Below are 22,825 nucleotides of genomic sequence, written 5' to 3' on the forward strand. Positions count from 1 at the left end.
CGGATTTGAATTCTAAAATAGAGTATCTGAGCGTCTCTGAGTGACCGTTTGGATCCTAGAATTAGCCCCTAGAAGGGATTCAAAATCGGAATTAGAACTTATTTCTAACTGAATTAGAAAACAACTTTGGGACGATGGAAATTGGTATACTATGAAGAATTTCGGTTTGCAAACTTTCTGGTTGACTAGTGAATAGTATCCGCAACTAGTGTGCAGTAACTCTGATCAGATAAATAGTATCTGCGATAAGTGCGTAGTAACACCGACCAAATGAACAGTAACTACGACCATATAAACAATACTTTGACCAGATGAACAATAACTTCGACCGATGAACAGTACCTGCGACTGGGAATAGTTTCTGCGACCAGTGAACTATGAAGGCCAAACTGTAATAAAGAATACTCTGGTAAATATAAATGAGTTTACATGGTTAACAAGGAAAGATATGTTAGTTATGAAAAGATTGGAGATTGGAAGGCAAACTAAATCATATCTGTAAGTCCTATTCAGTTTGAATTAGGAGTTCTAATCTTGTATGACTAAGATCTACCACCCTTTAATATGAGAGGGTCATATGCGATTGAGAATAATGAATCAATCGATCAAATCAATCTATTTTACATTTCATCTTTTGCTTAGTTTCTGTAGTCCCGTTTTCTTTTCTAATCAATATTGCTACATGTTCTTGATCCCAACGACCAAGGACAAGCCGTCGGCCATCCGCGCTCCGACGTGGTCCCTCCCGAGCGTGGGTGACAACGAAGGTCCGATGACGTAGTGCCACGACGGGATATCCTAGGTACTGCTCGCTGGATATTGCACACGTCGTGCTCAGTGTGGCGTGACATCTTTTCGCGTCAACACACTTTTTGGCGACTCCGCTAGGGAAAATACTTTCAGCTGCCTTTTAGCCAAATTTTAAAACCTTAGCCATGACAAACGGATCCGAAGTCAACCCCGACAACGTCATTATACCCGCCATCGAGGAGCTAGATGAGGAGGCACGACAAGAATATGAAAGGTGCAAGATGGAGTTCGATAGGGCATTCACTTCGTGCTACCAAAAGATGACGCAGTGCATTGTCCAGAATGGAGAAGATTTCACGCCTATCTATACCAAACCCGAGGTAACTCCCACTGTGAATAACGCACCTCCTTCTGAAGAGAAAGTTGATTTGATGATTGATCAACAAGTAGGTACTGTTATGAGTAACAAGTTTGATGCATTAGTTAAGGATTTTAATCAATCACTCAATAGCCGTTTAGAGTCTATGGTTTTTGAGATGCAAAATATTAAGGATACACTAAAACGGCCTCTATCATATGATGCTAGTGCTTCAACTTCTAATAATGATGGTAGAATTCAGTAAGGTCTATTTGATTCATCGGTAAAATTTATACCACATGTCTACACAATAAAGTATGCCAACAGAACAAATTTATAGACGAACTAATGCTGTAGGTTCGGCCAATACTGTTACACCACAGCCTACTTCACTAGATGCCACTAAACCAGAGGTCACACCATTTGTTTTTTCATTATCAAACACTACATCTAGTATAGTTAACTCAGTTCCACATGTAGCTAATAGTAATAGCTGAATTAATGAAATTTCAGCAAATATGCCGGTAGCTCCCTATAATACAATTGCATATAGTACACCACCTATACCTCCACAAGGCTCCGATATCCCTTATGGTCCATTGCCATAAGCTTGTTTCAAAATGCCTCCACAAAGTACTCCATATACGCAGCATGTTGTGCCGCATTCTCATGATACACCACCACATTCTTTTGGGTAGCATCAGCAAAATAATGTGATTCCTACTCAGCCCCCGGCCGAGCAACCTATGGGGCACAAAAATATTAGAGAACAAATGGCTAGTATTTTGAAGGAACACTTTGGGGTGGAACCTAAGGGTAGAGTACGTATCTATCAAAAATCATATCCTAATTTTTATGATAATATGTAGTATCCTGGAGGGTATAGAGTGTCTGAATTTATTAAGTTTACTGGGGATGATGTTAGCACTACTCTAGAACATATCGCTTAATTCATCTTGCAGTGTGGTGAAGCTAGTGCTAGTGATATGTTAAAATTGAGATTATTTCCTTTATCATTGTATGGCCCTGCATTTAGCTGGTTTACTTCTTTGGCATCTAATTCTATTTATATGTGGCCCCAATTAGAGCAGAAATTTCATGAGTATTTTTATACTGGGGACACTGAGCTTAGATTGTCACATTTAAAATCGGTTAAACAAAAACACAATGAGTCCATCGCTGAATACATTCGAAGGTTTTGAGATACAAGAAACCAATGTTTTAATTTGACAAATTCTGATAGAGATTTGGCCGACTTAGCTTAGTCTGGTTTACTTTCTCATTTAAAGGAAAAGCTAGAGAATCATTATTTCTTCGATGTTAGCCAACTATTACAAAAAGCTCTGGCTCAAGAAAGCCGAGATAAAGAATAAGAAATTTTTATAGATCAAATGATAGAGTAAGAGAGAATTGTCCTAATGTGCACATGCATGAGTATGAATCTAAAAATTCGGATGATGGTGATATTGATGTATGTGTGGCCATATGTGCTTGGTCTTCTAACTCTAAACAATTTGTTTGCTCTGCTCTTAAGCCGATGCCTCCTAAGAATCGGTAAGAAGAAATTAAGTTTACTTTTGATGTAGCAAAGTGTAATAGAATATTTGATTACTTGCTACATGAAAAACAGATTAAGTTGTCTCATGGTCATGTGATTCCACCATTAGATGAATTAAAGAGGCAAGCTTATTGTAAGTGGTTTAATTCTTATTCTTATGCTACTAACGATTGTAATGTTTTCCGTCGATAGATTCAATCGGCCATTAATGAAGTACGATTGAAGTTTGCGGAGATGCAAGTAGATCTTCAACCGTTCCTGGTTAATATGGTTGATTTACAAGACAAGAGCATATTAATTCGGCCAACTCAAGCTGAATCAACTAAAGGGAAAAACGTAATTGTTGGTGAAGAAAGGCTAAAGCCTTTGAGGGAGAACAAAAATTTGTTGAAAGAGGCATTACTTGAAAAAACTCCCGAAGGCAAAGAATTGGTCAAGACTACGAAGAACACTTCAGCCGCCGGGGGGGCATGTCAATGCTAAGCCAAAGATGATCAGGCCAAATAATCCGGAGGTTGGCAAGTGAAAAATCAATGAAGCGAAGAAACACGACAAGGTTGAGGAATTCAAGCCAACTTTCAAGCAACTCTTGTCCAAATATAAGAAAGACAATGCCGTCCAAACACATATGAATCAGCCAAGTGGAGCTAAGCGATCGAGGTCACCTTCAAGGCAAGGAGTGCACCATCATCATCAATCGAGGGATGATAATGCTACTAACGTCTACCCATCACTCAGTATGGCACCATGGTCATGGATGCCTCCTCCAATGCCTTTTTCTCGTTGCCCAACTTAAGGCTATAACAGTATGTGCATGTCACCTCTCATATGCAATTTACTCCTTTTTATTCGATCCTTTTTATCCGATGTAGACAACACAATGAAGACCAGTATTTAATAGAATATCACATCCAGTCCATAACCGATTAAGACATATAATCAGTCTGGTGATGTTCAATATCCTACAGATGTGAAGAATGTGTACCGGGCTCAGGAAAGTAGTGTTTCTACTCAAATTTCATATTCTAATGTTGATAAAGCATGTGCTACTATTGCTGATATTATTAAGATTGGTTCAATTAAAGTAGTGGCCGAAGAACTTGGCAAATGATCAATTATTTTTGGTGATAAATCGGTCAAGTCTAAACACGTATCTACTACTGCCAAGTTGTTCGAATGACTAATAATCATGAAGCAAGTAGTAGCAAACTGCTTTCTAAGTATCTACAGACGAGGTGGTGTCCCTCAGGCTTATCTCACACAAAGAAACGAAGATTGCAGTGGCTACACAAGCAAGAATTGATGGAGCAACAAGTTGAAAAGTTACGAGATGCTACTTTCAATGAGATTAAGCCAATGCAACCCGTGAAGCAAATATAGAAACCAAAGCTAGATATTATAACAACAACACCGACGCTTATGCAAGATGACAAGGAAGATAAAGAATTACTTGATTATGGAGAGTGACCGGTGCATACTACTGATGCTTCACCAACCGAAGGTATGAACATTAATATAATTTTTATATTACCTTTGGAGTTTTGATTAAATGGTGTACTGAATCAATAAGCAATGACGTAAGGTCGATGTATTAGTTACCATCGTCCTAAGGTATTCATGGCTGATGTCTTGATCATCATCCTAAGAAACGTAGAAGTAGAGAAGATATGTATTTTGGCACGCAAGCTTTAAAAAAAACAGGAGGGCATGTGTTGATTACCGAAATTGACATATTGTGAAAAATTTCTGTTCTGGAAACTTCCTGGTTGATCAATGAACAGTAATTGCGACCAGTGCATAGTAACTCCGACTAGATGAATAGTACATATGATCAGATGAACAGTAACTCTTGTGAGACAAACTTTACTTTTCGTCTTTTGCCTAGTTTCTATAGCTCTATTCTCTTTTCTAATCTATATTACTACATGCTCTTGATCCTAGCAACCAAGGACAACCCGTCGACCATCCGTACTCCGACAAGATCACTCCTGAGCGTGGGTGATAATGAAGTTCCGATGACATAGTACCACGACAGGATATCCTGAATGCTGCTCGTCAGATATTACATACGATGTGCTCGATGTTTAACATAATATCTTTTCTCATCAACATAACTATCAAAGGACCTTCTCAAATCAGACCTCTACCCTTCTTATTTGAAACCCAACGCCGTGAAATCGATGAGTGCATGAGCTCCCATCGAATTCCGCCACCATCCATAGTGACCCCATTTCTCGGCCTAGTCGGGACCATCCAGCAGCGCCGGTGCGGCCCCAGGGAGGAGGCAGCGGTGCCTGAAGTGTTCTCATTTTAATTTCAACAATTTTCTCACTAACCAAATAAAAGAAAATTTGAACTGTAGTTTATTTTCATTTCCACTTGGATATTAGTTTGAGACACAATTCAATTCATTCGTGCAAATTCAGATATCCACGCATCAGTAACATTGGTTAATTCAGTTAGCATCAACTCATCAGCTCAGCGAGAATGCGAGATTACATGAGATTTCTGACGAAGATGGAGGGGAAAAAAGGTCCATTGCTTTCTTCCTCCCTCTCCTCACCAAGAAAAGAATTTTTCCCCAGTATTTCTCTCTCCTCAAACAACACCCTAAGATATTTCCACCAAAAAATCGAGATGAGAATGTCAATGTTCGATCCGGGCCATAGAGAAAAGAATTAGGAGAAAAAAGAAGGGAAGAATCAGACGAAGAATTAGCACGGATTATTGTCGCAAGTTCTTCGATCCCGCGGTGTAGCCGTAGTAGGAGAGGTACCACTTGACAAACTTTTTCAGGCCGGCGTTGAGATTGGTGGTCGGCTTGTACCCGAGCTGCTCCCTCGCGAGGGTGATGTTCGCGTGGGTGAAGGGCACGTCGCCATTGCCGGGCATCTCGACCACGTTCTTCTTGGCCTTCACGAGGAGGTGCTTCTCCAGGATGGACACCAGGTTGGGAACCGTGACGGGCGAGGTGTTGCCGAGGTTGAAGATCCTGTAGGGCGCCGGCCCGCGCTTCTTGCCGCCGGTGCCGGTGCTCTTGCCGGCCGTGTCGAGGGAGCCGAGGCAGCCCTTGACGATGTCGTCGATGTAGGTGAAGTCGCGTGCCAGGTCAACGTGGTCCTTGCCACGGTACACCGTGATGGGCTTCCCCTGCAGGATGTTGCGGGTGAAGGAGAAGTAGGCCATGTCCGGTCGGCCCCAGGGCCCATAAACGGTGAAGAAGCGGAGGCCGGTGATGGAGAGGCCGTAGATGTGGTTGTACGTGTGGGTGATCTCCTCGCCGGCCTTCTTGGTCGCCGCGTAGAGGGAGGCCGGCTGGTCGGTGCGGTCGACCTCCGAGAATGGGACCTTGTCGTTGAGGCCGTAGACGGAGGAGGACGACGCCCAGACGATGGCCGGCTGCGGGTCGGCGTCCTTGCAGGCCTCGAGGAGCGTGACGAGGCCGGCGATGTTGGAGTGCACGTAGGATGCCGGGTTCTCCATGGCGTAGCGCACACCGGCCTGCGCGGCAAGGTGGAGCACGTGCGTGAACGGCAAGACGTCGAAGAGCTTGGCGAGGAGGCGGCCGTCGTTGATGTCGCCCTCGACGACGAACACCCCATGGGAGGCGAGCAGCGCCTTGCGCGCCTTCTTGAGTGAGGGGTCGTAGTACGAGTTGAAGTTATCGATGCCGACGACGCCGTCGCCGCGCTTGCGGAGCGCGAGGGAGCAGTGCGTGCCCACGAACCCCGCCGCGCCGGTGACCAGCACCGACATCCCCGCCCCGGAGGCCGACCCGGGAGGTCTCCTCGGCGCGGCGGACGCGCGGATCTGCCGCTCCCAGTGCAGGCCGCCCCAGGAGGCGGCGAAGTACTTGGAAGAGGTGTCGACGAATGACTGGAAGCTGAGGTAGGACGCGGTCATGGCGACGAGGAAGAGCGCCCAGAGGAACATGGTGCTGGTGGACGCGAAGCAGCGGTGCAGCTGCCGGTTCATGGCGCCCGCCCTCTCGATCTTCACCTTCCCGGGGGTGGAGGGGAAGAACTCCTCATCCAGCACCCGCATCTTCTTGGCCGCCGCGCCCGCCGTCTTGCCGTGCAACACAGCCCAACGAGATTCCAAGAGCCTCCCCTCTCCTCACACAGATTCTTCCGCGACGCAACCTCGAACGAATGAAAGATGTCGCCGCGCGGCAGGGCTGGGCAGGAGACGCAAGGGATCAAACCGCGCAGGCTTCCGGCTCCGATTAGGAATTGTGTCCTCGGATTGATTATTCCTTCTTTTCACCTGGACAGATGGATCGGCCGCGGGATGGATCGGTAGGTTTTCTTGGGGAGCCCTGGGCGGAAATTTTATTCGGGAGGAGAGGGCAGGGGCTGGATGTGCGCCTGCCTAGGGAAGGCGTGGAGAGGGGCGGGGATATAAATAGAGGGGCGGGACCGACAGCGACGGGAGCGCGTGAACGCGGTGGTGGAGTGGAGGTGGACGGCGCCGGTGCTGCTGCCGCCGGTGGCGATGAGGCTGGCCGCGGCTGCGCACGGGCGGGCCCAGTTTGGGAAGCGGAGCCTTTTGGTGCGTTGAGGGCGCCTATTTTTGGGCGGAGATGAGAATGGGTGGACGACGGGAGGACGCGCTCGTTTTGTTTCCAGCTCATCTCATTTATGAGTTTTCGCGCGTGAGTGTGAATGTGATTTGCGCAAGCCAGCGCGTCACGGAAATTTCAGAATTTGGGATGTTTCCCCACTGCAGATCTGCAGCTGTAGGAGAATCAAAATTGGCTGCAAGTGACGGGCTCCAATTTGATCAGATCTAGAAAAAACAAAAGATCATGTAGTACTCCAGGACGGAAATACTTCGTATCTACAACTCTGTTACCTCCAGGTGTCTTATCTATTATATTACTATTTAAATATTAAAAAGAGTCATAATTGTCCTCAAATTTATAAAATTATCATGTTAATAAAACAATCTACATCACTCCATATTATCAATATCTAACGGTCTAAATTAAACCAAAAAATCTATATCAAATACGATTAATAAATAGCTAAATTCAAAATTATAAATTATAAAAAAATTAGTACTTCACTTTTCATATAGTTTGAGAAGTAAAATATCTAAATAAAAAGTCAAAAAAATAAATAAATAATAAAAAGATAATATTTTTTAAATAATAATTATTATAATAAAATATTACATCGAGGCTGAGTCACCTTGCTAGTTCTCCTTAATTCACAAGTGAGCCACCATCCAATTGATTGAGTTCTTTGATCTCTGATATGTAACTGAGCTGTACAAGTGGCTTTAAGGTATAACGACACTTATCAGAGGATAAAAAACAAATCAAGATGTGATAAGAGGGTGTTCAATTCCAAGTGTGGCGACATGATTCGTTTGTAATGGGAAATGCAGTTTTTTTTTTTTACTGAACTCAAACATACTTTGCTTACGTGTTGCTACTAGATTCAGAGGAACCATGCTTTAGGTGGCTAAGCAAGAATTATCTACTCTTGATGACATGTCCCACTACGTAGTGCAATTGTCCACATAGTGCAACCTTGGATCAGGACAAAGATTGCATTCTGAATCGACAAATGGACGGATTTGGGGAAACTGTGCATTCTGTTCTCCTCGTTCGTGGGTTTGTAACTGTTCAAAGGACATGAAAATGTTTATTCAGCACCGAATGGATGTTCTTTGGTTGATAATTGCTTATGGCTGTTATTTAGCTAATTGATCACATGTTTACAATTGCAAAGATGTTTGTTCACAATACTCCCTCTTAATAAATTATTCGTAATGTAATTTTTTTTAAAAACTCTTTAAAAACCCTATGGAAAAAATATGAGAAAAAATATGTTGATATATTGATATGCCATTAAAACTCATTTAAAATCCAATGAAAAAATAAAAAGAGAAAATGATATGATATATATCGGATATTGCCTCATTGTAAGCTTATATGGGAAACCTGGAAGGAAAACTCATTGGTGAGCTTAGACTTTCGAAAATCACTTGAGAAAATAAGAGAAATAAAGTAGATATTGCCTCATTAAAAACCTTATATGAGAAATAATATAGAAAAAACTCATAAAGGAAAAGAGTGCAATATAATATAAACATATTATTATTTAGGGATTAACTTCCTCTGAATTTTACAAATCTCGCAGTCGTCGCATACCAATTCCGTGAACACATTTTTGGAATGCAGAAGTTGTTAAGAACTTAGTGAACAAATCAACGAGATTATCACATGATTTAGTTTGCAAGATTTATATCTTCCTAGTTTTTTTAATTTATGAGGATAGAATATTTTAGGGGTAATATGTTGAGTTATATTGCTATTTATGTAACCTATTTGTATTTGAGCAATACATGTTGAATTATTTTCATAGATAATTGTTAATGATTCAATGGAACCAATGCCACATGACTGTTGTATGTGGTTGATTATTCTACGAAGCCATACGTATTCACGTGATGCTTCATATAACACAATTATTTCAGAATAATTTATCGATGTAGCCACTATAGTCTGTTTTGAAGACTTCCATAAAATAGTTGTTCCACTGTGTAAGAACACGGAGCCTGTTTGTGACCTGGCATTATGGGGATCTGATAAGTAGCCAGCGTCAGTATATCCAATCATATTAATATCTTGTTTTATTTGAAAGAAAAGACCAAGATCTATAGTGCCTTAGAGATATCGAAAGATATTCTTGACTCCCGCTCAATGGCGTTTAGTTGGAGCAGCGCTATGCCTAGCTAGTAAATTCACTGCAAATGCGACATCAGACCTGGTGTAATTTGCAAGAAACATAAGTGCTCAAATGGCACTGAGATGTAGAACCTTGGGTCCCAGTATGTTTTCTCCTTCCTCCCGTGGTCTAAATAGATCTTTCTTCATATCAAAAGATAGAACAACCATGAGAGTCTTGGAAGGATATGATTTGTCCATATTGAATTTCTCCGATATTTTCTGGGTATATGCAGCTTGGTGTACTAAATACCTGAAGGAAGATGCTCGAATTATATACCCAAACAAAATTTGGTTTTACCTAAATCCTTCATTTCAAATTCCTTCTTTAGTTGATTGCGTGCTTCATCTGTATCTTCTGTCTTTCCGATGATATTCAAATCATCAACATAGACATAGATAATACAAAATCATGTTGATGATTTCTTTATGAAGACACATAGGCAATCATCATTGTTGGAGCACCCTTTTGTAGAAGGAACTCTTTTAGTCAGTTGTAACACATCTTCCCGCCTGCTTTAAGCCATATAGTGACTTTTTAAGCTTTACACAATACATGTTGCGGTTTGTGTTTGGATTCGGAATGTCTAATCCTTATGAGACTTTCATATATATGTTCAAATCAAGTGACCCATATAGGTATATGACCCATATAGGTATATGGTCACTACATTCATCAACTGTATAGATAGATGCTTTTGAACTGTCAATGAAATTAGATATCGGAACGTGATTCCATTCATTACTAGAGAATAAGTCTCATTGAAATAAATATTGGGTCTCTGCGTGAACCCTTATGCTACAAGCATCGCTTTATATCTCACCACCTCGTTATTTTCATTCCGTTTATGGACGAAACCCACTTGTATTCCACAGGGAAAATGTTACGAGGAGTATGTATTACTGATGTGAATACCTCTATTTTGGAAAGCGAGCGCAATTCTGTCTGGATTGCATCCTTCCATTGTGTCCAGTCCGAGCGCTTGTGGTACTCTGTCATGGTCTTGGGATCTAGATCATTGAGAATGTCATTTGCAATCTTTGAGGAGAAGTATGTGTCGACAATTGTAGTCTTTCCGTCAAATGATTCTCCAGAATCAATATAATTGATGAAAATTTTATTTACCCCTTCTGACTCATCGTGATTTCACATTACGATAGAGTCTGGGTGTTCCGATATCCCAGCATCAGTATTTGTGTGTATAGTTGAGCTAGGATTTGGATATTGAATATCCACTGGATGTATAGTATCCATAGGCCTTGGGTGTCTCTCAACTTGATATTGATTTACATTTACTGTTTTGGAGGAATGATCTCTCTGTTTCTGTGGTAGCTTACAAGAAACTTTATCCTTTGTGACCATCAGACACTCCGGTGTATACTTCATCTCAATCATCATACTATCCGGTGAGTTCTCCTGAATCATCCTAGCATTTCCTTCTTCTCTATATAAATTGCTCCAGTGAAAGCATCCGATGCACATCACTTCATCATCGGACTATCCGATGCCTTGAACTTCGTTCCGCCTCTTTACACTGTTCATTATCCGGTGTATTATCCGGTGTAGTCTTGTTTCATCACCGGACCATTCGGCATGTTGATCTTCGATCTTACACGGCTGCAACCTTCTATGGTGGAAATGCTCTGGTGTGTATCTTCATCTGATCACCAGACTATCCGGTGGGTTGTTTCATTCTACCTTCTGGACAGAAACACTCCGGTGTTGCCATGCTTTAATCACCAAACTATCCGTTGAGGCTTAGCCTTCATTCTTCAACACGGCACCCTTCTCTGAAAGAATTGCTCCAGTGAGCACATTTGGTAATCACCGGACCTTCCGGTGAGGTCTTTAGGCCTCTCTCCTCCTTTTTTCAAATATGCTCTAGTGAGCACAACACTCACAGCACCGGACCATCCGGTGAAACAAATCTTCTTAGGACTTCTTCATTTCGACCAAACTTTATCCCGGTTACGGTAGTTTCTTCATGTATTACATCCATGAGATCTACTAACATATATTATTGACAAACATGTTAGTCACATTGGATATGTCAATAATTATCAAAGTTACAATTATGGTCTAATAGAGTCATTTTTGCTACAGCTCTATTTATATGTATTTTTATCATTTCATGTGATATTCTCTTTTTAATTCAATTTGAACAAAAAATTCAAACATGCACAAAACCTTGGTTTTCAGATTAATTCAAACATGCTCCATTTAATCTATTGCCAGCACCAAGCTGAAAATGTCAAGTAACCTCTCATATTAATATTAAGCCTCTTATTGTTGTTCTCTATGCTTCATTTTTTTCCTCGGTTCTCTCTTCCTGCTTTGAGATATGGTATCCCCATCTGAATGCTCCTTATCTGGTTGTTTAAATTTTGGATATATCATTTACCACATTTAATTGATAAATATTAACACTTGTCATATCACTATCTGCTTTGAAAAGATGAATGTAAATATATATTCGCAATTCTTAAGTTCTATGTTTCTTAAGTGTCTAGTTTTACCATCTTAGTAGCAGTTGTTAACGTGTAATGCATCACATGAGAAGAATATTAGTTAATTTTTGATTTTGGGGTTATATGTATCAATATGAATGTATGTCTTTATTTTTATTTAAATTGAATTAATAAGATAATATCATGTGGAATGATAAAAATACATATAAATGGAGTATTATAAGGGAACTTATTTTTTCACCAAATAACCTAGGATTGGAAACATTTTTATAAATTAGTACATCACATCAGAAGAATATTAGTGTATTTTTCTAGATTTTTAGGAATTTATAAAAGTAGGGTTATTGGAGAATTTTAATTAAATATTAGCTCAGACTTTTTGATCAAATCAGTTAAAATGAATTGATAGTGAGCTCTAGTTTGCTCACAAAAATATTTAAAAAATTTGAACTACTTTTGTACTTCTAAATAAAATTAAAAGTTAAAAAGAAAATATAAACCTACACATACGATACTGTGCTTCTAGCTTCTCTCTTTGGGCACGCAAGCACAGTGCACAGGAATGAGCAGCTATATTCGGTATACGAGGTACTGAATACAGTACTGTATATTGTATTTGACACCTCATACGTCAAATACAACCGTTTTCGACATCTCATGTGCCGATTACGGTGCATAGTATCATATTCAGCATTTGAGATGCCGAAAATATGTTTTCGGTTAACGAGATACCGAATACACATATTATATTTATAACTACGACTACATATTATCTATTTTTACAATATATAATACATATATCTTCTATTTTTGGATTTTGACCTAGATTGGGGCCAAACTGCACATGCAGCATGGGGTCCGCCTTTGTACTTCTACCCTACAATTTGTTAAAGAAGCGAGAAGAACAGGGGCGCCAGATCCCCGTCAGACTTGGCCAGTTTTGTTTCGCTGCATAAATCTACGCGTATTTGAATATGTATGGCCATCTAACAAATTCAGAGATATTATTTAGGACCAGTGAATCAATCGGGCTTTGGAGCCGCCGTTCGAAGGATTCAGTGCTTTTCTTGGATGCAGCTGCCGTTCGAAGGATTCACAAAACTTTGCTTACGTTTTAAACTGCTAACGTCTTCGCTGCAGCTTATATTTACAGTTGTGAACGCTGAACAAGCCATTCATCTCGAGTTCTCTACGCTAATCACTGATCCCTTTCTTCTTTCGCTTGCTATTCCAGTACGTGGACTGGACTGCCTAATGGATCATCCAAAACCAACTGACTAGCCCTTTGCATCTCAGGCGTCTCGATCACCAAGATTTGCAGGCGCTTTATCTCCTTCACCCCTTGGTGCAGCTCAAAAGCCTCTCGCCGAGCGCCCGCGCCACTCGTATGGGAAACCTGGCCACGACGCCCGGTCGCGGCAGGCATCTACAGCCAAAAACGGAGCCACCGCCCAGCTCACTGTTGACACCCTAGTAATCAATCGCATGCACTGCTGCAGCCTCTGCAGGTCGGCCCTACCACCATTAGCGTTTGTTGGGTTGGTGGAGCGCGGAAGAGGACGGCGTCGGCTTGTCTAGCTGCGCTTCCAAACAAAGGAACCAATCCAAGGGATCGTTTCATGTGGCCTTATGGCCTTTCCGGCCCGGCCGGTCTCGTCTCAAGTCAAGTGCTTGCCATTGCATTGCTGCTGCGCTGCAGACGCCCATGTGACTCGCTCGTAGTACCCAACGCCTGCTCCCTGCCGGTGAGAGACTTGACTTACACCAGAGGACTATATTAGCCAGCTGCCAGCGTCACCAACCTAAAAAACATGGCGTCAAGCGTGCTTGTCCAAAAAGATGCAAATCCTCTCTGACTTCACACCAGCAAAGTAGGGAGTAACAGTGTTTTATGAGGTGTGCTGCAATGATTTGTACTTAGGTACTGTAGCAACTCTATTGTGCATTAGTTATCCTAGCAAATACATTGTTCGTGATTTTACTATATCATTAAATCCTATCTATCTAACTTGGATTTAACAGCTCACGGAAGAGTCAAAGGATCTCAACACGTCCCAAAATATTACAAATTTTTTAGAAGGGGTGACTTTATTAGATTAAGTGAAGCACAAACATTACAAATTAGGACCTGAGATGAAGGAAAACATAAAGAAACGACATATGCCTTGTTGCCAACACCCCGAGTTTCATCTTCGATCCACCATCGTTGAACATGGTCGAAGGAACTGAAGCTGGATTCTGCACTAACGAGGAGATGCCACTACATGCTATTAGATTTTTCGCAGCCACTAAGAGTAACATCCTATAACCAGGATGCATTGAGAGCGATGAATGTATTGGGCAAGCTAGAAAGGAACCCAACACTGTCAAACACGTTGACAACTTGGAAGGGAGAATCGGCACCTCCGACAAGCATATCATTGATCCGGACTGAAGCTCGCACCACTTCACAGAAATGCAGCACAACAAACACACATACACAATCATACGTATACCCATCATCAAACATCTTCCAAAGCACAATAATCAGACACAAACACTTAAACTAGTAACCTATCTACCAATAAACAGACACAAACACTTAAACTAGTAACCTAACTACCAAGCTACGTAGTGGATAAACTAACACAACCACCGCGGGGTTGCGCCACCCTTCAGCTCCAACTTCGGGAGGCCGTCGGAGGCGAGGGGGCCATGTTGGGGAACGAGTTGGCTATGCTAGCCTAAAATAAAAAAAATTCTACCGTATTCACCCAAAAAACCATGCAAGTAGGAGATCATAAATCGTTACCACTTGACGCACAGTGCAACGGAAGAAGAGTTGGAGTAGACCGATCCAACATTGTACGCGTTAAACTTCTTGAGCAGCTTCTCAATCAAATTTGTGACCAACCCTGCACAAGTGGTCACGCTCCTCGACCAGCTCCGAGCAGGTGGTCGTGCTTCTCGACCAGTTCCTCGAGCAGGTCTGTCACAACCTCGACCAACTCTGAGCAGGTGGTCGTACTTTTCGACCAATTCCTCGACCAGTTTCTCGAGCAGGTCTGTCACGTCCTCGACCAGCTCGGAGAGGTCGCGTCGTGCTCTACGACCAGGCTAGCATGTATGTCGACCAGCCAAGTAGGTCCCCGAGCAACCAGACAGAAGCGTCGCAATCTTCACACCAAAGAGATCAACACCGCAATAGCAGCAACACTTCTACAGTATCCACACGTACTGGATGGAATCGCCGAGCTCTGATGTGTTAGCACCACACGCGCGGCTAGGGTTTTAGAAAATCGTGTGGAGGGTTACGGTTAGGGTTTTGGAGTGGCTCACCTTCGCACGCCCACCCCCACGCCTCTCCATATATAGAGCTCGATAATGGGCTCCCACATTGGAAGCCCTTTATGACTCTAACACCTCATGGATCACAATCTAATCAAATCCATTTACGAATCTAATTCGCATGTTTTGTTCCAACCCACTAAGTGTGTGACCCGTTAGGTTTATGTACAAATGGATACTACTCAAAAACCCTTTCCAAACCGAAGTCAATAGTGATCCCTAGCAGGATATGTTGACTCCCGAGTATACACAATGATCATATCGGCTGAACTTTAATATATACATGCACCGATCCTTTCGCCTCACAATATCAGTCAAGCTCAAGGCGAGATACGAGTCACCCTTGTGATAGCTCAGCCATTCACTTGATCAAGTAGTGGATTCATCATAATTAACTCTTTAATCTTATTGGGATAGCCATGCAGTTTCTCAATCCAACTACCTTGAGGGGCTCAGAGATATCTCTCTTGTCACGGTTATGACCTGTCACTAATGATTGAACATTAGTGATGGGTCCCGGCTATGACCCATCATTAATGACCTATCATTAGTGATGTAATAAGAGTGACGGGTATATGACTCGTCACTAATATCGGTTATCACTCGTCACTAATGACTTTTGTCACGTAGTGATACAATCAACTTTATGATTGCCTCTAGAGCATATCACCATCAATCTCCCATTTGCACTAGAGTCAATCATGCAAGTATTTAATACCCAGCTCTCATGTGTGCCTCGTACTTGGACCGTGAGAATGGCTTTGTCAACGGATAAGAAATATTCAAATCTGTGTGCACCTTACATATCTTCACGTCACCTCAATCTAAAATTTCTCGAATGAGGTGATAACGCTGTAGTATGTGCTTAGACTTCTGATGCGACCTAGGTTCTTTGACTTACGCAATGGCTCTACTATTATCACAATGGAGATCCATTAGATTAGAAGCACTAGGCACCACACCTAACTCAGAAACAAACTTTTTGATCCAAACAGCCTCATTTGCACCTTCAAATGTTGTGATATACTCGGCCTCCATCATGGAATTAGCCACCGTTTCTTGCTTGGAATTCTTCCAACTCTCTGCTCTTCCATTGAGGCAAAACACAAAACTATATTACGATCTCGAATCGTCCTTTTCAGTTTGGAAGCTAGCATCGGTGTAACTATTTACAATAAGCTTCTCCTCACCTCCATAGACTAGAAACATATCCATAGTTCTTCTTAAGACTTGAGTATATTCTTTACAGTTACCCGGTGATCTTCACCCGGGTTTGATTGGTATCTACTCATAACACTTAGAGCATAAAAAATATCTAGGCATGTACAAAGCATGGCATACATGATAGGCTCGATAGCAGAAGCATACATGATCGCTCTCATCCTCTCAAACTCATCAGTGGTCAAAGGACATTGATTCTTGCTGAGAGTGATGCCATGTGATATTGGCAAGAAACATTTATTGGAATCCTGTATATTGAATATTTTCAATACCTTGTTGATGCATGTACTCTGGCTTAATCCGATCAGCCTTCTCGACCTATCTCTATAGATCTTTATGCACAATATATATGTTGTCTCTCCTAGATTTTCATTGAGAAACTCTTTCGCAATGAAGATTTGACAGCATCAAGCACTAGCCACCAAGGAGCTTCACGCTCATCGGTAACGCCTAGCCACCTAGGAGCTTCATGCTCCAAGAGTAAAAATACTTCACGAACTTCTTATCGATGAACTCAAGTGCTCAAGATGGGAGATACACTCACTTTCACTCAAACTTGTAATCTCTCAATCCAACTCACTTTTCTTCTCAAATCATACACTAGATTGAAGTGGGAGGGAGTTCTTTTGGCTCTAGAAGGTTTTTATTTTGTGCCCAAGCAACAACAAACAAGGGTGGGGGTGAGGGGTTATTTATACAATTCCTCTAAAAACTAGCTATTACGCAGCTTTTTTTACTGACCTGGAATCTTTGTGTTGGCACTATAATGCGTAACCGAGAGCCCTGATTGGAGTACAACTCGGAGGGTCCGGATAACTACCAGAACGTGGAGTCTTTAGGTCAACCCAGAGTATCCGAGTAAAACACTTAGGACCTAACAGACCACTCTGCTTGGAGCTAAATCTGGAGACTCCGGCCAACCCGGAGTATCTGGGTCAGCCCGAAGTGTCCAAGTTTAGCACAGCTGACCCTCTAAAAATGGTGATAACTTTTGATACCGAAGACCGATTTTGACGATTTTTGGACTCTACGGAATGCTTATTTAGAGGGCTACACAACCCAACTGAATTCATGATCCCAAACATATTTGATCAAACTAGGAACACTCTAAAATTCAATTTAGACATTTTCACACTTTCCGCACCGGATTTCTAAAGCGAACTCTCATTTTGGGTTGATTAGAAACTCTTGAGCACTGAGATACGATAAATAGCTCTACGTTGCATACCTCTTAATAATGCCGCATACCTATACTCGAATTTAAAAGTAAAACTCGTTTGAACCAATTTAAACCTTTGAATACCTTCAAGTACCGTTTCTTCCTCACACAGTATAGACGCAAAGCCTTCACTCGCTCTTCACCAATATCATGGTCCATCGACACCAAGTCATTTGCTTGCCCTTCACCACAAATGGTCCATCATAGGAAAGTCTTGTTTGCCCTTTCTCCGTCTTGCCATAGAAAACCACTTTTTATTCAACATCTTCAAGAAATTCACTTTATCATATATGGAGTCCAATTTTATTCTTTACTCTTGGTATATTGGATTTCAATTCAACTTATGCCTTCTTATGTATTCTAACCCCAACTCACTCTTAAGTATAAAGCACACGGGTTAATCCATAAAACTCTATTGAAATTACATACCTTTAGTTGCTTAATCTCCACAAGTAACTTAGCATTCACGCTTATCGCCAATTTTCTATGAGTTTTTCTTTCCTCTTATGAGCATCACTAAGATCTCAATGACTTCAATACAATTCTTTAAACTCATGTTAATTCTCAACGAATTCATGCTTCATCATTTATGCATCTCCCGGGCAATACTTAGAGCTCATTCATCTTAATGCATATGTCTCGACCATATGACATTCCATAAAGAATTCATACTCAATCTTCCATGTATCACTTATAAAATAACCTACTAACAAACTCAACAACATTGTTAATCCATAAGTATTGTCATTTATTATCAAAACCACATGTAAGGGCTAGATACACTTTTAATACGGGGCTTCATTGCTGGTTGCCATCTTTGTTCGCGGTGATAGACGTCAATCGAATTGAGCTAGGGTTTGTATTTTGCTCGATTCATTTTTACAGCATCAATCAGGAGGACATCACTTTCTTGCACTGTGTTGGTTATAAGTAAGGTCAGGCAACGATGGCCTATGGTTGCGTGGACAATTGCTGTCGTCGACGAAATTTATAGGTGGATGATGGGTCGGCTTGTGCGGCAGCGGCGCGGGAGTATTCTAAGTTTAGGCTCATGCTAGTTTGGAACCGAGACAGATGCCCATGGATTAGCAGTTTTAGGAGGAAAGTGAAGCGCATCTGCTTACTTGCACCTAACCGGGTGGCCACCGCCGTCACCGTATATGGGGCTCCATTGCCAGTTTGCCTTCTTTGTTCGTGGTGATGGACATCGGTCGAATTAAGCTGGGGTTTGTAGTTTCCTCGATTTGTTTTTATTTGCGGTTCGATTCTTTTTTATAGCATCAATCAGGCTAGTGCTTTTTCTTTCTTACTTCTTCTTTTGCAACAAGCAACTACTTTTCTAGTACTAGAATAACTTAGCTATTTAGGTAGCTTTGGCGTGTTTTTTTAATCTAGAGTACAACCGAGGACACGCGCACACCACATTCACGCTCCACATAAGTATACGTGTGCGTATCATAATCATACACTAAAGATATATTGGAGGACCATAGACCCTCAGTGTACGAGAACACTCATCATACTTAACGTGTAGATATATGCATACCCTATGTTACGCCCATAATCCATCTCGAGAACAACTAGGGCATAAACCTCTCGTAAAACCCTGAATTGGATTCAGAGATCGAACTCTAGTGACAGCGCTCACACCTGAGCAACTGACCAACCGAGCTACAGCTCTGTTCTCTCGGCGTGTGTTTTTTGAGGGTGCTAGAAGGAGAGAGAAAGATGTAGCGGTGGTGCAATAGGTTGCAGCAATTTGTTGGAGAGGTGCTAGTGGAGCACCGGGAGCCTAAGCAACGTCACCATATGACCCTACGTGCAGTTGTCATGTAGGAGAGACTAGAGCGAGAAGTGACTTCTTCTTTATTATGAGTGGAATCAACAAGAAGGAGCTATCCTTTGAGCGAGAAGTGACTTCTTCTTTATTATGAGTGGAATCAACAACAAGGAGCTATCCTTTGAGCTAAATATTAGAGCGTTTTGTGCCATGTAGCTATCAGATGGCAAGTCCTGCTTTTGCACCTAAAAAAATAAACACTAAAGTTACCCTTAAGGGTGCAGTGCTTACACAAAAATAAGCATAAAGTTGTTAACTCTGATTGCCTCCTTAAAGCCTTCCAGACTGTTCCCGTGCAAAGCTGGAAAGTTGACGCTGAAAGCAAAAGGCCGGGAGAAACCTTACATCGATGTAGGACTAGGAGTACCAGACTTCATTGTCTACATCCGATGGCTGAGGTGTTACATGAAGCAGCACGCCAGCACATCGAATTGCAGCAGCTGATCGAGCTTTCGGAGATCGGTAGGTTCTTCTTTTCCATTTAACCGGGAGATAGTACAAGAATGCACGGCACCAAAATTCGGAGCCTGCGCTTTTCTTCTTCATTTTTGGCGTCTACAGAGAAAAGGATGAGAATCAGTAAGCCATTAAATATTTTTCGCTATACAGACAGTTCACAGAAAAGATCGGTCGACAGCTGGGGTTTGTAGTTTCCTCGATTCGTTTTTATTTGCGATTCGATTCTTTTTTTTATAGCATTCTTTTTTATAGCATCAATCAGGCTAGCGCTTTTTCTTCCTTCCTTCTTCTTTTGCAACAAGCAACTACTTTTCTATACAGACAGTTCCCAGAAAAGATCGGTCGACAGCGACGTAAAAATGACACGAGAGTAACTTCCTGCGATCCTTCTGTTTCCTTCGATCTGCCTTCTCGAAGCTTTTACTTGTATAGCTTCGCTTCAGGCGCAAGCATGTCTGCATATCCAATCGACTGGCTGCAGCATCCGACTGAAGCCTGCTCGGTTCGTCCGTCCGGTCCGGTCTCCGCAGGATGAGGCTGCGGGCGATCACGCCTACGGGCGGGCTGGGATCGATGTCCGCGACGTGCCAGGCGCGCGCATGTGTGAGGTGGCGACGCGCGCACGTAGCGGTTGCGTTCCTGGGCTCGCGACGGATTAGAGTCTCAGGTGACGAATCGTGCGCGAAGGATGAATCGCGGACGCGCAAATGAGCAGGCGAATTGTCGCTGTGACGACACCTTCCTGCCCCTCTTACACGCACGCGTACGTGGCCGGGTTACACACACGGGCATAGGTAACTTTTGCACGTAAGCGTCGACAGAAAACGACCTGAATATTGCCATTACTGTGTGGATGGTAGCATTACATCCGGATTTGTGAACAAGAGGGATAGAGTGAAATAGAGAGGGGAGAGGGAGTTTGACATATGTTACATGTAACGATCTATCTCCCTCTGATGGAGTGATATCAATGTGTCGTCTGTTAGATAAGCGACACGATGACATCTTATCAACCTCACCAACGGGTAGTCATACTAGCTTGCTACATTAAAATGTCATTCGTTCAACAGATAACATCTTGTTCTTGTCCATTGAATAGACGTTGGTCGTCTATCTTATAAATTATTTCAAACTCATATGTAATTTTGCATATGTCCCAAGAGTCCTGCTTGTCATCAGACACGACGACCACGCGGGTGGGTCGCTCGTCGCCAAGAGCCCGCGGCCCACCGCCGTGCGCACGGCGCCCTGTGGCTCGTCTGTGTTAGTGCAAGACTGCGCGTATTGAGGTGAGCGGAGAAGGCCGTGCGGAGGCTCCAAACGGGCCCAATAGGAGTTCTATGTTGACTGGGCCAAAATGTCCCACGATTGTCGACATGCTGCTGCTCCGCCGCCGAATCCGGATTCTCTGCCCCGAAACGCGAAACAGGCTGCGCCCGCTGTATTGCATCCATGGAGTGGACACACCGGAGTAGTGGCACTATTATACGCAAGTAAACGGCCGGCCAGAGTGTCACTCAAAGTCGACGGCAACGAAATACGGCTCACCGGCGCCGTATAATAGACTGTCTCGATGAACATTCCACGCGTATGTTCAGCCTACGTACGCATAGGTAGTAGCAGAGCTAAGTAAAAAGGCAGCGCCTGCACTTCTGTTCTAGCTCGTCTATGGCCGATCACCCTCCGATGCCCGACAAACCGAGCGTATGACACTCTCCTCTCTTCTCTACCTACAAAACTGCTTCTGCTTGCTTGTCGTGGTTGTTTCATCGCCGAATCGCCTAAAGAAATAATTCATGCTGCAACAATGCTTCGATCGATTTGGCAGGTCAAGGTGGAGACGACGCCGGGCGACTGGCGGTTCCCGTCGGCGAACCAAACCAAGCGCTGCTTCACATGCTACATCGAGTACAACAGGTCTGCTCGGAAGTTTATGGCTCTATAGCGTGTAGTGCTATCGTGATTCGATTAGCATCCTGTCTTGAGCTGACAGGTGTACATGGACTGACGCAGGTGCATCGCGGCCAAGGGTGAAGGCTCCGAGGAGTGCACCAAGTTCGCCAAATGCTACAGGTCACTTTGCCCCGGTGAATGGGTGAGGCTTACATGTTACAACAGCCAGCTGCCATTTGGTTCGCCTTCATATATGGATGCATTTCTGGTACTAGTATTGACACAAATAGTACTAATATTTGTTTGTGCTTGCTCTGGGATCATTGCAGATCGAGAAATGGAAGGAGCAGAGGGCAAACGGCACTTTTTCTGGTCCTCTCTGATCTTGTCATGATCCCCTCTGAATTTCGATCAAATACGCATGCAGGCAGCAGCTCTCTCTATGTAGCCTACAGCAAACAGTAATAGCCGCAAGCTTTTCACATTCGCTTCGTAAAGGCGCAGTTTGTACGAATCAAACTGTATCTGTTGCATGCTGATCATAAGTGTTGCTAGAAATGCATGTTTCTGCACTTCTCTGTCACTGTATATGTATGTACTGTCATGAACGCGCATAACTTGCTAGTCACTAGTCCATCTACCGTGCACCCAGATGACCTAGAAATATTTTTAGAAATTACATGGCTTATAGAACTTCGTAAAATGTCTACAATTTAGAATTTTAAAGTGACTAATATATGTATATTGACCACATTTCTTATTGTATTTCTCTACTGAGTTAGAGTCTTGCGCGAAGTTTTTTTTTTCTTATTTTCCTCCTCCAGTTCACGATTAATATGCGAGTAGTTATCTATGGAGTAGTTATCTATGGTATAATATTATCCTTTTCTTTAGTTTGTCTCCGAAATCCAAACTTCACGAATAATTGAGAGAGATCGCTAAATTAATATTTAGGTGAAAAGCATATGGAACATTGCAAGACAACAACGCTTTGT

At 42.6% G+C, this 22,825-nt stretch overlaps 2 protein-coding genes across 2 annotated transcripts; one reads left to right on the forward strand and one right to left on the reverse strand.

Moving 5' to 3' along the window:
- Positions 1-5,052: 5,052 nt before the first annotated feature.
- On the reverse strand, positions 5,053-7,287 carry LOC133921042 (UDP-glucuronate 4-epimerase 1-like). The gene has a single exon (XM_062365752.1). The coding sequence runs from the start codon at positions 6,708-6,710 to the stop codon at positions 5,391-5,393; it is 1,320 nt and encodes a 439-aa protein (XP_062221736.1). The 5' UTR covers positions 6,711-7,287; the 3' UTR covers positions 5,053-5,390.
- Positions 7,288-21,417: 14,130 nt separating this feature from the next.
- LOC133920336 (cytochrome c oxidase subunit 6b-2-like) lies at positions 21,418-22,326 on the forward strand. Its single transcript, XM_062364947.1, has 4 exons — positions 21,418-21,641; positions 21,766-21,854; positions 21,951-22,032; positions 22,160-22,326. Exons 1-4 carry the CDS (start codon positions 21,606-21,608, stop codon positions 22,211-22,213), a joined length of 261 nt encoding a protein of 86 aa, XP_062220931.1. The 5' UTR covers positions 21,418-21,605; the 3' UTR covers positions 22,214-22,326.
- Positions 22,327-22,825: the final 499 nt, after the last annotated feature.

Source organism: Phragmites australis, chromosome 6 (genome assembly GCF_958298935.1).
Source record: "Phragmites australis chromosome 6, lpPhrAust1.1, whole genome shotgun sequence".
NCBI classification, from domain to species: Eukaryota; Viridiplantae; Streptophyta; class Magnoliopsida; order Poales; family Poaceae; genus Phragmites; species Phragmites australis.

Excerpts from the sequence above, each read along its gene's own strand:
- LOC133920336 (XM_062364947.1), top strand. The coding sequence starts at position 21,606 with ATGGCCGATCACCCTCCGATGCCCGACAAACCGAGC. Across the intron at positions 21,855-21,950 it reads TGCTACATCGAGTACAACAG|GTGCATCGCGGCCAAGGGTG; the intron begins GTCTGCTCGGAA and ends GGACTGACGCAG. Across the intron at positions 22,033-22,159 it reads CACTTTGCCCCGGTGAATGG|ATCGAGAAATGGAAGGAGCA; the intron begins GTGAGGCTTACA and ends GGATCATTGCAG.
- LOC133921042 (XM_062365752.1), bottom strand. The coding sequence starts at position 6,710 with ATGCGGGTGCTGGATGAGGAGTTCTTCCCCTCCACCCCCGGGAAGGTG.